Below are 16293 nucleotides of genomic sequence, written 5' to 3' on the forward strand. Positions count from 1 at the left end.
TTAAAACTATTATGTTTAAAAATGTGTTGAAAGAATTTTCTCTCCATTAAACAGAAATTGGGGAAAATAAATATTGGAGGGCTAATAATTTAAGGGGGGCTAATAACTTTTTAGCAAAACAAAATTCTTTGATTTGTTAGGATTTTTTGATTATTTACATTTATCCATTACAAGACTTTTATTTGTTCCAGCTTTTGATGTTGAAAATTCAACTTTGCAGTTCAACAAAGTGACTAAACTAACAGAGAAAGTATTGGCAGTTCATTACCAAGTTTCAGTACAGTAATTTACAACACCAATACAGAAAATATATTATTTCAAGCAATTAAAAATGTCAACAAAAGTCACTTTTTTTTACACTTGTCAACATCATAAGTTGCAGGACAAACCAAAAGCATAAATAAATGACAAAAACATGACAAAACAGATATTTATTTACACTCTCTACACAATGAACTTTTCAAAGTAAAGAATGTTTCATTGACATCCAAAAAAAGACAATCTAAACCACTATTGTCTAGCAGCCTGCCGCAATTTTAAAAGAATGAATCACTTGAATTGAGCGTCTGGCCTTAATTTCACAAGCGCACAGCCGCTTTCAATTAGTTTCTGATTCATGCCGAGGAAATGTTCAGCACATCTCGTCCGATTCGTGTTCCCTAATGTTGCGTGAGCTTACATATCATGTCTTTCTCATCCGGCAAAGTGGATACATCTCCAATTAGTGAAATATAAATGCCCCATTGTTGTTAAACAGGAATATTCAAAGAGGTCATAAAAAATATATATAGTTACGTATAAAATCTTGATGCACCATTTTACCGAAACAGCCACGAGAGGAAAGATATTAATGAAACAAACAAGCAAACATGACTATGAGCAAAGGAAAACAAGCAGCCAGGCAAACCAGTGACTTTATCCAAACAAACAGCCGAAGTATATCTGTGAGCATTTTAGTAATATGAATAATAAAACTGCATAGCAGTCTTTTCATTAATCTTAGATCAACTTTTCACAGCTATTGTAGGATTATCGTAGCTCTAAACCAATAGCTGAGTGTTGCCACAGCTGCACAGCAATATTTTTGATACAATCTTTCCCACAAAGTAGGAGTCTGATGAGTCAAGCCTTGCAGGTGTTGATGTAAACAGTGTTGTTGAAGTTTAAACATTCTTCTTGGAGGTCAGAGATGTTTAGTGCACATGAAGTGAAGTTTAAAAGACCAGGAGTATCAGCAGAATTTGTTTTTCTCATTTTGGACGAGCCCCCGGCTTGGGTTACAAGTCAGCTTAAGGACCAACACATAATAAAAAGTCATATAATATACATACAATTAAGGACCAACATAAAAATGATTAAAGACCAACAAAAAAGTTATATAATATTGAACAAATACAAATTAATGAACCTGTGTGAAAACAAAAAATACTACTACTTCTAATACTGCTACTACTAATAATAATAGATTACATATTAACAACAACAAAAGAAAGACTTTTCAAGTCAAAGAGCAATTCAGCTTTTCAATTCAGCTTTATTTGTATAGCGCTTTTACAATGTAGATTGTGTCAAAGCAGCTTCACATAAATGGTCATAGTAACTGGAACAGTGTGGTTCAGGTTTTAGTGTTTAAGTTCAGTTTAGTTTAGTTTAGCTCAGTTCAGTGTGATTTAATCATTACTGAGAGTTCAAACACTGAAGAGCCAATTCATCGATGCGTAGCTCTACCAATCCTGAACCATGCGAGGCAGTGGCGACAGCGGAGAGGGAAAAACAACTTCACCTGATGGGAGTGAAGAAAAAAAACCTTGAGAGAACCAGACTCAGTTGGGCAGGACCATTTTAATTTCTACGCTGGCCAAAAGTCTTGTGCAGAGCTTCATTCGCCGTGGTTTAGGCTGGAAGATGGCCTCAGCGAAGACTGAGCTCACATTGCTGCCATGTCCTCAGAAAAGTTTATGGATAAATAATATTACTTATAGCATAGTCATGTCAATACCTATGTTTACATTCATACACATTTTAACATACTGCATTAGTTGCATTGTTTATTTATTTATTTATTTTTATTTTTTTTTTACTTATAAGAGTAATTGATAAAGAAAGTAGAATATCATGTTTTTTGGAATTATTTACAGTATGAGTATATATTATATCAATTTATAAAATGAGGGAAAAAACTACATATTTCTCAGTAAAATCTATAACAATATAGATATATGTGCTACTAAAGTGTAGGGGAAATAAGCATTTTAAAAAAATTAAATATATATTGCAATTTTACTTAATAATATGTAATAAAATTAATGCCTAAAATTGATTTTGGATGTTTTCTATCTATTATACTGAAACAAATCTTTAAAAAAAAACTCAATTGATGCAGATTTGCAATTTTTTTTTCATTTAATCAGTCCAACAGATTTGCAATATACCTCAGTTGGATTAATTTGTTATGAATCATTTGCAATGGCATCACAACACAACTGTACAATATATTTTATTAGAGAGAAAATAAAATAGTTGTTGGATGAGGTGGCTATATTCGACAACAAATATTTTTTTTTTAAAATACGCAGTTTTGTGTTGAGGTCAGAATTGCTAACCCCCCTTTGAATTTCTTTTTCTTTTTAAAATATTTCCCAAATGATGTTTGCAGAGCAAGGGAATGTTCACAGTATGTCTGACAATATTTTTCTTTCTTCTGTAGAAATTCTTATACATAAAAGCAGTTTTTAAATAAATAAAAGCAGTTTTTAAATTTTTAAAAACCATTTTAAAGTCAAAATAATTAGTCCCTTTAAGTTATATATATTTTTAGATGGTCTCTAGAACAAACCATCTTTATACAATAACTTGCCTGAATACCCTAACCTTCCTAGTTAACCTAATTAACCTAGTTACATCTTTAAATGTCACTTTAAGGTGTATAGAAGTGTCTTGAACAATATCTAGTCAAACATTATTTACTGTCATCATGGCAAAGATAAAATAAACCAGTTATTAGAAATGGATTATTAAAACTATTATGTTTAGAAATGTGTAAAAAAATCTCTCCATTAAACAGAAATTAGGGAAAAAAATAAACAGGGGGCTAATAATTCAGGGCGTTTCATAATTCTGACTTCATCTGTATGCAAATATACAAAACAAAAAGTTTTGTGTGGGTTGCCTGTAGTGTTGGGCATGTTCCTTTAGAGGTGCCCTATAAGAAAAATCTGGGTAAATGAAGGCATAGTAGAATAATAAAAGACCAGTATAATGAAATGTGCATACTGTGAGTCTCTGACACCACTGTTTCCTTGTTCTCATGTAAATTCCACAAGTGTAAAACCTAGGTGCACAACGGGCCAATCAGAAGACCAAAAAAAAAAAAACTGTGATGAGACTCACAAGCCATGCCCTCCTCATTTGCATGTATGCCTACTTTAGGTCATTTATCCGAATCAGACAAGCAGCCACATCATCAAGAGTGCACCAACTAATATGCAGTCATTTTTTTCCCTTAGATATTTTTATGTGTATATTTCACTTACTCCGTATGTGGGACTTTTATTTTGAAATTGTGACCCCAAATTAAGTTCTGGCTGTGTTTTCTTTGACATTATAGCTTCAAAATACAATAGTCATGAAACAAACCATACATGGTCAATCATTGACCTTCTGATTCTATGGGTGTTTTATGGAGTTATAAATGAGCTTATTAAACAATTTCTGGAGATTTTTTTTTTTTTTTTTGGAACTTACTGAAGCCATAAACCTACTATGTAGTTATCAGAGAGCAATTTAAATGATTAAATCAATGCAGCATATGGCACTTTTAAAAGAGAAATTAGTTTCATCTCACATATAGTAACTGAGTTAGTAACTGAGTTACATAATTATAAAAGTGTTAATTACCATTGAAAGTAACTATTGCTTCTGCATAAATCCGCAAACTTTTACAAAATTCTCCGTAGAAATAGAAAAAAATGTTTGAAGATTCTGTCTGGCCCTATACATAGGGCAAACAGAAGATTGAGCAAAAGTTGAATGATACATAAACATTCTTGCCTTTCACCTCAACGAGGGAAAAGTAGTGCTTATATTTCCAGCAAAAGCTACCTTTCAACTTGTTGGATTTGTTGTTGTTCTGACTCCCGGTCGTTGGTCTGTGCGTGTGCTTGTGTGTAAATGCTCGCACTACTCTGGCTCTAATTGATAAACAATGGAAATGTACTCTATCTAAGCCAATCATCTTGTTCTCGGTTACACCATGTTCACAGACACACCAATCATCATCACTGGCCCTGAGCACACACACACACCCCAGAGAAACAGAGGTCCTATTGCTGAGAGAGACACTGCTTGCATGAAAACTGCTTCAGTGATCTTAGTTATGGTAACATAATGGTATTGTCATTGTAACGGGGAAACAGCAATTAATTTGATTATTTGTTACTTTAAAAAGTATCACTATAAGCAACGCCCTTTATTTACACCGCTGTTATTACACCGCTGTCATTGTTGTCTCCAGCACTAAAGAAAAGTTAGAAACAACACCCTGTAAACAATATGACTCTGGTCTGAACTGATCAAACAGATCAACAATGTTTGGTCATGGTTGTATGTTTTGCATGTCTCAATCAGGTACAGGGCTGTAGCCTCCTGGAGCAGAGTGCAGGGGGTCGGCGTTCCTCTTCTTACTGCCATCGAGATCTTCTCCATCTGGGTGCTGTCCATTATTTTGGCAGTACCTGAGGCAATGGTCTTCAACATGATCACCTTCACCTACAATAATCAAACCATACGCACCTGCATGCTCAAGCCTGAAACCGACTTCATGAATGTAGGTTTCAACCAGATGGTCTTTTCCTTTCCTTCCCAAAACACTCTTAAACACTTTCCAATAAACGGAGCATTTGTGCAGCATTTCTGTGATCTTCTGCAAACTTTAATCCTGAAAAAAAATAGTGGGATAAAAGTAAAACCTTTGAGTTTTCTTCATCAAGCATCATGTGGGTGATATCTAGAGATTTCGTTTGCTTTTGTTTGGGTCCAAAGAAGTAAATTGATAGCAGACCTTGAGTGCAATTACAAGCTGATGGATCTTCCTCAAGGAGAGCCATATGTGCAGATTAGAAACATTCACTCCGCCATTAATCACAAAAACAACAGGCCAGACAATTCAATATAGTGCAAATGAAATTATAAGGATTAAATTAACAGAGTGTTGTTTTGAATTTGTAACCTAGCAATAACATAAGGTCAGCTGATCATTATCAACTTATAACCCCCAGTGATCCCGATTTTTTAAAATCTAATAGCTAAAATTAATAAATAACTGAACTCTTCATTAAAACGTCAACTTGCATGAAGAAAAATTCAGTTAAATTACATGTTATGCCTTGATTAATAAAGGCACTAAGCCGGAGAGAAAATTAATGAATGATTTTAATTTTAGTAGTCTTATACATGTAAAGTGTCCCATACATTTTAATGGATATGTTAGCAAACACGCTCCATGGCTCACAGATTTGGTATATTTTAGTCATTTTTAAATGTTATGTTTGATCTTATTATAAGCAAGGTTACCTGATTAAGACTGAAAAAACAGTCAAATAAGTGATTTATTTATATGATGGCAAAGATGGCGATCAACCAAATAAACTATAATTCATTCAATCAATATTAGAATTAATAAACAACACTTTGAATAAATGAGTGAATGAAAAAACAAATACATACACTAACTGGCAAAAGTCTTGTCTTTGTTTCCAGTTGTAAGAGCAACAAATAATAACATGACTTCTAGTTGATCATTTGAAAAAGTGGCAGAAGGTAGATTTTTCTGATGAATTATCTGTTAAACTGCATCCCAATCCTTACAAATACTGCAGTAGACCTATTGGAACCCACATTGACCCAAGACTCTCACAGAAATCAGTTAAGTTTGATGAAAATCATGGTTTGGGGTTACATTCAGTATGGGGGCATGTGAGTGATCTGCAGAGTGGATGGCAACATCAACAGCCTGAGGTATCAAGGCATTTTTGCTGCACATAGCATTACAAATTACAGGAGAGGGCAGATTATTCGGTAGAATAGCACTCCTTCATACTTCAGCCTCCACGTCCAAGTTCCTGAAATGAAAGAAAGTCAAGGTGCTCCAGGATTGGCCAGCCCAGTCACCAGACATGGGCATTATTGAGCATGTATGGAATTGGATGGCGGATGAGGCATTGAAGATGAATCCAGAAAATGTTGATGAACTCTGTGAGTCCTGCAAGAACGCTTCCTTTGCCATTTCAGATGACTTTATTAATAAGTTATTTGAGTCATTGCAGAGGTGTATGGATGCAGTCCTCCAAGCTCATGGGAGTCATAGACCATAATAATTCTTTTTCCACTGCACCATGACTTTATTTTCTATACTGTGCATTATTTCTGTTAAGTGACAAGACTTTTGTCTAAGCAAAGTCAGACCTTACTGTCCTAATGAAATAGTTAAAAATCAAGACATGATCATATTTTATTTTGGTAAAATAAGTGTAATCTTGAGGCCTTTGCCTTTCATATAAACCACTTCTGATACCAAATGATTAACTAGAAGTCAAGTTATTATTTATTGTTTCTAAAACGTAGATAGGCGACAATACTTTTGTCTTGAACAGAATTTTTCACAGCTCAATTTTTGCTATTTTTACTGACAGCTAGCTACCTGTCAAATTCACATTTACTAACTAATTATTGGGAAAACTCAATTTACATGATTTCTCAGTGTCTGTAACACTGCATGATATATTTTTGTTGTTTACCATAAATATTCAGCATAATGTTTCCTAAAAAAATGTTTTTTTCTGCACTCAGTTCTATGTGTATTGGAAAGATTGGTGGTTATTTGGCTTCTACTTCTGTGTGCCTCTGGCCTGCACGGCTATTTTCTACACACTCATGACCTGTGAAATGCTGCATCACAGAGATGGAAGCCTTCGCATCGCCCTCAGTGAACACCTTAAGCAGGTAAAGAAAAGTCTGATTGTCATAAAAAGCAAGGTGTTACTTACAGAACAGCAAATGTCTGTATTCTGTATATAAACAATTATCTCACAGTTTCTCACTTCCACTGATAAGAATCAATGTTTTTATGACATCACTCTGCACTTAAAGGGGACCTATCATGCCCCCTTATTTTATATAATAAATGAAGCCTCAGGTGTCCCTAGAGTGTGTATATGTGTGTATTGCTTTCAGGCTTTGATCCAAAGTGTGCCATTTTGGTTACTGTCATAATAGTTTTGCATAATCGTTCATAATAAGCTTCTCGTTAGTGAAGCAGTAAACGGTAGTGCTGACACTGTGCTGATCTGAATTCCTGTACGTTCATCAGTCGTACAACAAGTCAGCGTTGAGCACAGCATGTGTTGGATTCATTTAGATGACAATGATTAACGTAAAAGCAGAGAGATTGTTAAACTGACTCTGCATTGCTATCATAAATAGACTGAGCTGCTCTACAGTCGTACATTTACTTTTTATAAAGGTGTTTTAGAATGAAAACACTCCTCAACTGTACTAGTGTTTTACTGCATTTAAGAAATAAGGTATCTATATCTATATATATCTATATATATATATATATAGATAAATATATATATATATATATAAAGTGCATTATTTGTGACCATTCATGCTCATTGGGCATGCACATATTTTGCTGGGATACATGCTTGCTGTCTACTGGTTGTGTAATAGTATTATGGGTGTACAAATCAGGGCCTAATACACAATAGTCCAGAGGACCAGTCAGAGAGTAATTGTGGTTTTAAAAACACTTTTGTTTTAAAAATTCTGCATTTCAGTTACAGCTGCTTGATATCTGTCAAATCTAACATTCTAATATGTAGTTATTTGTGGTATATATTGCCATTTGAATACAATTTCACCAGATGACTTGAATACTTGTACATGTGTAATGACAATAAAGTTGAATCTAATCTAATCTAACATTAGGTACGTTCAAATCAAGACTTAAAACACATTGTTCAGCTGTGCTTTTACTAAATCAGCACTGTTCTATGTCCCACAGATCGCACTATTATATCTTTCTTTCCTTTTTTTTCATTCTTTTAAAACCTGTTTTAACACATTTTAATTGTTTTTTAATCCCTTTATTATTTTTTTATTATACTTGTCTCTTGTAAAGCACTTTGAATTGCCACTGTGTATGAAATGTGCTAGAAATAAACTTGCCATGCTTAATCTAATCTAAAAATAGCTGTAGCAGTAAAAAGTGAAAGTACTCGACCACATTAAGGTTGTAGTTAAGGTTAAGTCCGGCACATAACCATCAATTTATTACATGAAACATTACATTTAAATTATTAATAAACAACAATATCTCCCTTTTAAAGTAAAATAAAATAAATTGCAACTTTTTTATATTTTTCAATTAGAAATATGCTATTTGAAAACTTTACTAACTAATGTTTGTGGTTAGTTGGTGTGCTGTTTCTATGTTTGGATTCTTGTTACTGCAAATAATGACAAATATTTTAGCCAAAATCTGTTGTCAATTCCACCCTTTAAAATTAGGTTTATTAGTATGTTCTCCTCTCTGGCATGCAATTGGGCCTGTGATTGGGGATGTGCCCCCCTGCTGCAGTATGCATTTTTTTTTGTATTGAAAGTGGCAACTCTAAATGCACTACATGTTCTAATGGCTTGTGTCTGTCCTGCAGCGGCGTGAAGTGGCTAAAGCCGTCTTCTGTTTAGTGCTGATCTTTGCTCTCTGCTGGTTCCCTCTGCATCTCAGCAGACTGCTTAAGAAAATGGTTTATGTTCCAAACGATGAAAGACGTTGTGACCTGCTCAAGTGAGTGACTCTTAGTATTGGACAGATTTATTCTATGCCCTACATTCTTTCACTGTTTTTCCATGCTGTATTTTTTTTTTTTTTTTTTTGCCCTGACATAAAATGTATACTTTACATTCTGAAGTGTTTATACAGCTGCACTCATAAGTTTACATACCCCTTGCATAAACTTAAAGATTTATTGGGTTATGATAATAATAATAATAATAATAATAATAATAATAATAATAATAATAATAATAATAATAATAATAAAAACAATAATTCTTCAAGATGAGTTTTTATCATACATTAAGTAAAATATAAATAATAAATAATACTAATAATTAAAAAAATACTGTTTAGATTTGACGCCTTAGTTTTTGTGTGCTTTTGTGTGTGTGTGTGTGTGTGTGTGTGTGTGTGTGTGTGTGTGTGTGTGTGTGTGTGTGTGTGTGTGTGTGTGTGTGTGTGTGTGTGTGTGTGTGTGTGTGTGTGTGTAGTTTTTTTATAAATATGTGTATTAAATTTTCACAGAACAATACATCTTCAAAAGACACCAAAAAAAAAAAAAAATCAACACAAAACAATGGAGAGAAAAAAAAAGGAAAAAGAAAATAAAAGTTTATATGAAATATAGGACTACCCCAAATAAATCAGAAAAGGGGCTAAAAACATTGCTATTTTTCAGATAATAAAATAGTTATTCCTTTTAGCATTATAGGGCAAAAACTAGGTTCCAAATAATCCAAATATAGAGTCCAAAAATGTTCTGTTTCACCAGCATGGACCGCATCACACTTTGAGCTAGACTTTATTGTCAGAATGTAGGGATGAAGGGGATGGTAAGAAAACAGTGGGATGAAGGGGAAGGGAAGTAAGAATGAGAGGATAAACAGTGAACAGGTATAAAGGTTGATCAGGCATCCTACGATTAGGTGTTTTATATTTCTAAAGTTCCTCTGCATTTCCACCTGCAACACTGAAAATGATTATGTGCTGAAGGTTCCACATCCTGTTCTTAAGGACTGAGATTTTATTCCATCTCATTTCTTAAGCAAAGATGCTGATGTCAAATTGTACACTACATGCACTGCCATTACATACACTGTGGAGTATACTATTTTCAATGATTGTGGACTTGTTCCTAAATCTACTTATGCCATTTGTCAGTTATTTTCTTTGGGCCCTATCATACACATGCCAAGAGATTTAGAGTGTGTTGGTACCATCTCTGTACTATTTTTGTAGCATGATTGGACCCCGGATTGAACCTAGGAGTGAAGAGAGGGTTATAGGACTGTGATAGGGAAGTGAGGAAATAGAGGAAGGGAGGATTGGTTTGAAAGAACAAGAAGAACAGTGCAAGAGAGCTGGTCTGCCTTAAATAAGTGTTAGGAAGTAGGTGATTGGTTAAGGAGACAAAGTAAGGTGTGGTTCCACCACCGAACCTTTGTTAACAAGTTAACTCTATTTTTTGTGTGCGTGTGTGTGTGTGTGTGTGTGTGTGTGTGTGTGTGTGTGTGTGTGTGTGTGTGTGTGTGTGTGTGTGTGTGTGTGTGTGTGTGTGTGTGTGTGTGTGTGTGTGTGTGTGTGTGTAAAACATCGGTAAGGTGTCCCAGGGGAATTACCTCAAAAATTATATTGTGCCAACCTTTAAGTTATGAATCTTTATTATTAATAAAATTAAGTATATTTGTTCTGGCAGCAAAGGTTAATGTATTACACAATTTTTTTTATTAGCTGATGAAAAAAATGCGTCCATTAGGGATACCCAAAGTCAATGAAACTGGGTCAAAATCTGCATGTTAAAGATATTTTCCATTTCCCTCAGCACCAAAGACCAAAACCTTTGCAGTCTGTCACATGACCACAAACAATGTGTTAAAGTACCTACACCAGTTTTACATTTTAAACACATAGGCACATTAGAAGTGTATGTATATATTTATATTGTATTTCTCTTAAACGTGTACAAACAGATATTTTCTTACCATTAGATTAAATATCAACCCATGTTTCCTCATCAATAGCAGTATCTAACTCTTCTTCCCATTTGATTTTAATTCTCTGTATATCAGGAGATGTGATTGAACAAACAGACCCATAAACTTGACCCACAGACATCTTTCCTGATAATAAAAATAGTATCCTCTCAATAGAAGATATCTCACAATTTTTATCTCGTGTTATGCTGTGATACAATGTCTGTAAATTAGTTTTTTAGAATAGGTTATTTTGCAAAACTCTTACATAGACAAAAATTAATAAAACCCTAATGAAAAAATATGGGATACTTTAGTTTTTGCATATTTATAGATACAAATCTATAATTATTTATACACTGTAAAACCCAACAGTTGACTTTATCAAATGAAATAAGTGTAATAACTTAAAATTTAATTCTACTTATTTGAAAAGAGTTTTGAACTCCGTGTTAAAGGTAATGAGTTAATTAAACACCTCATTACTTTAATTTAAATAGAGTAATTTCACAGTACTCAGATTGTTTTTTTTAACTCATGCCTTGTTGCAATCGGTTTCCTCAAACGGTTTGAGTTGCCTTAGCTTATTGGGTTTTACAGGACTCAGTTGGTTTGAGTTCTCTTCATTTATTGGGTTTTACTGTGCTCAAATTGCTTCATTTACTCGAATGGATTAAGTTCACAGTACTCATTGGGATTAGTTTTTGAACTTAAATAGTTTTTTGCAATCAGTTTCCTCAAATGGTTTGAATTACCATAACTTTTTGGGCTTTACAGTGTACATTTTAATTAATCAAAAAAAAAAAAAAAGACTTGAACCAATTCTTTAAAATTTTACAAGTACAAGACCCAGAGGTCCTAAAGATTAAGATTTTATGACTTTTCTTAAAATTCACAGCTTCCTGTTGATCATGGATTATTTTGGTATCAACTTGGCGACTGTGAACTCTTGCATCAACCCCATCATCCTCTACTTTGTCAGCAAGAAGTTCAAGAATTGCTTTAAGGTGAGTTGTTTATTCCTTCATAAAAAACAGACTCACAACAAACTGTTACCAAATGTTTTTCCTTGCGTCTTGGCAAAACCTGAAAACAGCGCATTCTATCAGCAAACTGTTTTTGATTTACTGTCCTGTGAGTCATTGACAGAGAGAGCGAAAGAAACAAAGAACGAGAGAGAGAGAGAGAGAGAGAGAGAGAGAGAATTTTGTTTATTACCAATTAATTCCATAATTATTCAGACATTAGGCTACAAAAAAGCATTAGAATTATAAAAAATTGAGTCTAAAGCTCCTTGAGAACACCAATTTAGATAGAGATAGAGAAAGAGAGAGAGAGAGAGGGAGAGAGAGAGAGAAGCTATGTCTGGTTCTGGTTGTCTTGCTAGTTTACTGAAAGTGATGCCAGACCCACAAAAGAGTGGCCTTTTTTGAATAATGAGGACAATCCCAAAGATACAATGCAGCTCAAGTGTTTGTGAGTTAAGCAAAACAACAACACCAAGTCAAAGTTCATGGGTATCAAGCATATTGGTGATTTGTGCAAGAGATGGGGTCAGGCCAAGAGAAATATTGAAAGTTGATTTACTGTGGCCAAACATGGTGCTGCAGATAAGAAATACAGATTTATTTAAACTCATTCCCCTCGAATACAATGCCTAAGTGCACTAATGTACGTATAATACTGTCAAGCCTTGTTGTGAAAAGAAAGTGCTTATGGAAACATTTCTGACAAAGACTTTTTAACATTGCATAGCTCTATTACTCCTAAAATAAAAATGTCCAATGAGTTCTATATTTAAAATCAATATCAACCTGATAACATTTTATAATGTTGATTGTCGTGTGTATGGTGGAAGTTTGGAAATGAAATATTTGAAAAGTATTAAAATGTTAAAGGGATTGTTCATCCAATATTGAAATTTCTGACATTTACTCACACTTCAATTGTCACAAACCTGTTTTTGAGGATCTTTCTTCTGTCAAACACAAAATAAGTTATTTTGAGAAATGTTACAAACCGGTAATCATTGACTTTCATAGTACTTTTTATGCTATGAAATTCAATGGTTATCGGTTTCTAACATTCTTTAAAAATCCTATTTTGAGTTGCTTAAAAATATATATTTAGACGTAACATAAGAAATTTCCAGCAAATTGGATCACGTACATTTAACATAATTGAACTTTAAATTAACTTTAAACTAAATAAACTTTATGTGATTGATATTTTTAGGTTAAACATAAATAAAACAAATGAGAAGAAGACTTAATAACAGTAAATCCAATGGGGTTTATATTCTTATTAATTCAAAACACACTATTGTGTGGAGTATGGAGCTGCATCAATTTTGCCTTATTAAGTAAATTCTCACAAATCTCACAGAATTTAACTAATTGGATCTGGCTTTTTCTACAGCTTTATAAATTTATACCATATACATTTGTTCAAACTGATTAAGTCTAATAGTATTTTATTTTAACAGATTTAGTTTGATTCTAAAAAATCTGACAACATACATTTTAAAAACTGACCAATTAAATAAAATCAAAAGGTTACAAAGAGTTAATGATAAACTTCATCATCATCATCATTATTATTATTATTATTATTATTATTATTATTATTATTATTATTATTATTATTATTATTATTATTATTATTTTGAGTGAATAAGTAAATGATTTTTGAGTAAATTTTCCTTTTTGGGTGAACTGTCACATAAATGTTGTTTGAATTTAACACAACGCCTACAATAAACCAATACTGTTATCAAATGTGAGATTGTAGTTATTTTTATGAATTCACAGTATTCAATGTAAAAAAAAATCCTGGGTTCAATACAATTCCTTCATGTTTTCACAACACAAATTGATCATGTTAACTTTTCAAATTGTGGAATTGTGGATAACACATAAAACATTTAAAGGTGTCCCAAAAAAACCTTAAGAGTTGTGTTGTTTCAATTCATTTTAAAAAAGTAGATTGGTCAAGCAGCAAAAATGTTTGAGTGTTGCTATCAAACTACTAAAATATCAATCAAAGTTAAACTGGAGTTTAATTTTCATCATCATAAAAATGTTGACACTAAAGATCAACATCCAATAATGGAATTTAAAAAAAGAAAAGAAAAAAAGAAAACACCCATAAAATACAAACTGTTAATTAGCACAAACATTGAATTTTGTTTAGGTTATTTGCAGTGTACATATTTTTAAAAGATTCCCATGAACTGCTAAGTTACAAGTCCAACACGAATGATAAAACTAAACAGATGTTTTGCCGTGAGAGCATCCGAAACGAGGGTATAAAGGCTTCATCTTCTTCTAGAAAGATTGATGGAAGCAACAGCTCATTACATTATATACTGAATGTGTTAAAAGATGTTGGTGTTTTGCTGTACACATTTAAAAAAAAAAAAGAAATAATTTTGAAAAATGCACTAAATTTATGTATAAAATGTATACATTTTTTAATGTATGCATTTATGAACCAATTTATTTATAGATTTTATATACATTGCAAATGATTTTTGTAAATTACATGGTATTTAACTGAAATATGACCTGTATTTTACTGTAGGGCAGTTTTGTGGGATGTATTTTAAAGTTGCATTTTGAAAAAATAGTGTATAAAGTAAAGATATACATACAATTCTGTAAACACTTATTCAGCAAGATAAATAGTGCTGTAATTGTAAATACTATGTAAGTTTTTTTTTTTTTTTTTTGATCGTAATTGATATACAGTAATTTACTAGGCATATTAACAGCTTAAAAAATTATTAACATATTAGCGTATTAACATATTAAAAAAAATTGGTAACAGTGTACTTTGTTTTCTATCACTCTTTCAGTCCTGCTTGTGCTGCTGGTGTTACTCTAACAACCAGGTGTCCAGTTCAGGTCCAGTGAACGGCACAAGCATTCAGTGCAAAAACCATGAGCCCGGCAACCTCTACACCGACAGAGTCCGGAAATACAGCGACTGAGAAGAACGTTCTAAACAAATATGCCTTACAAAACATTTATACAAACATTTATATAAGACTAAAAGGCCTTGTGCTTGGCGCATCAAGCTGTTTTAATATATATATACAGCTTCAGACCAGACAATGGACCTGATATATTTAAAGTCTCCCACAACAGCTGTTTCTTAGACTTCGGGAGTGTTGTTTTGCTGTGTGAGAAGTGGTGGGAGTGAAGACCAACAGCAACAGGATGCAGCTGAACCTAACAGCTACAAATGAACCCTGATCAAGGGCTCCACATGCTTTCCTTGGGTAAATACTGCACAACCAACACGGTCAGGATCGTCACTGTCCGATGAGAAAGGAAGTCAAAAAAAGGAAGAGTGAAGTTTTTTTTTGGTTCCCTCCTGTGAACTTTGCCAAAGAAACTCCCAGCGTTCTGCTGAGGAGGCAGCCAATCCTTCATATTCAGCATCCGGTTGTTATTGTTAGCATATTCAAAAATGCAGTTTTTTTTTTTTTTTGTTTTTTTTTTAAACAGGAACCTTTAGGTCACCTCCTGCCTATATCTTTGTTTAGTTCTTAAGTGAATTGTATTGTGCGCTGGACGTCACCTCTCTTTAGGAAGAAAATGAAGATTTGTGTTTGAGTGCTAAATGAGTTTTTATGTGTGTGCGTGTGTGTGTGTGCATGTGTGTGTGTGTGTGTGTGTGTGTGTGTGTGTGTGTGTGTGTGTGTGCGTGTGTATGAATATGTACAAAATCAAGCATAAACACAAGACAGCAAATGTGAAGGGTAGCAGATGGATTCTGTTCCAGCATTAAGGATTCAAGTGAAACTTTGACCTTGGTGGGACTTAAGAGTAATTTCTAGGAATGCATCCAACTGCAACAAATGCTGGGTTATAGTAAAAGAAAAGAAATAAAGAAAAAAAAAAGAGAGCATAAGGGCACGGGAAAAGGCTTTCTGTAATCCAAAAAAGTGATTCAAACATTGCTTTATTTTTACACTGTGAATTTTCTGTGAACAGGACCCATACATGCTATTTACCTTATACACTTTAATATTATTGATATTTAATGGCCTCAGTATTTGTATTTCATCTGTATTTTAAGTTGATTTATTTTTCTGTATATTGTGGTAGAAAAAATGTACCTTCGTTCAAAAGCTCAAGGTTAGTGTGTGTTTTTTTTATTTATTTAAGTGTTCAGCAGTGACGCATGAAAGTAATCAGAAGTTACCCAACATACATTTAAAATGTTAAACTATGTTTTTTGTTTGGTTGGTTGTTTCTTTTATCATGTGAGTGTATATGTACACACACACACACACACACACACACACACAAAATAAAATACAAAAAAGTACCACCATTTAGCACTGCAATCACACCAAGGATTTACATTTTTTATGAAAGGCAGATAGACAGATTTCTAATAACTTAAAACACCTAAGATTACTTTTATTGTCAACATTTCTCGCTTTTAATTAAATCCCATGCAAAGCAT

At 33.2% G+C, this 16293-nt stretch overlaps 1 protein-coding gene across 1 annotated transcript in view; it reads left to right on the forward strand.

The window, feature by feature from the left end:
* ednraa (endothelin receptor type Aa) overlaps positions 1 to 15958 on the forward strand; it is a 37720-nt gene extending 21762 nt beyond the window's left edge. The window contains 5 exon segments of the mRNA NM_001099445.3: positions 4627 to 4825; positions 6847 to 6999; positions 8718 to 8851; positions 11714 to 11822; positions 14672 to 15958. Of these exon segments, the coding sequence (NP_001092915.2) occupies positions 4627 to 4825; positions 6847 to 6999; positions 8718 to 8851; positions 11714 to 11822; positions 14672 to 14806 (730 nt within the window). The 3' untranslated portion in view covers positions 14807 to 15958.
* Positions 15959 to 16293: the final 335 nt, after the last annotated feature.

This window comes from Danio rerio, chromosome 1, assembly GCF_052040795.2.
Source record: "Danio rerio strain M-AB ecotype USA chromosome 1, GRCz13ab, whole genome shotgun sequence".
NCBI classification, from domain to species: Eukaryota; Metazoa; Chordata; class Actinopteri; order Cypriniformes; family Danionidae; genus Danio; species Danio rerio.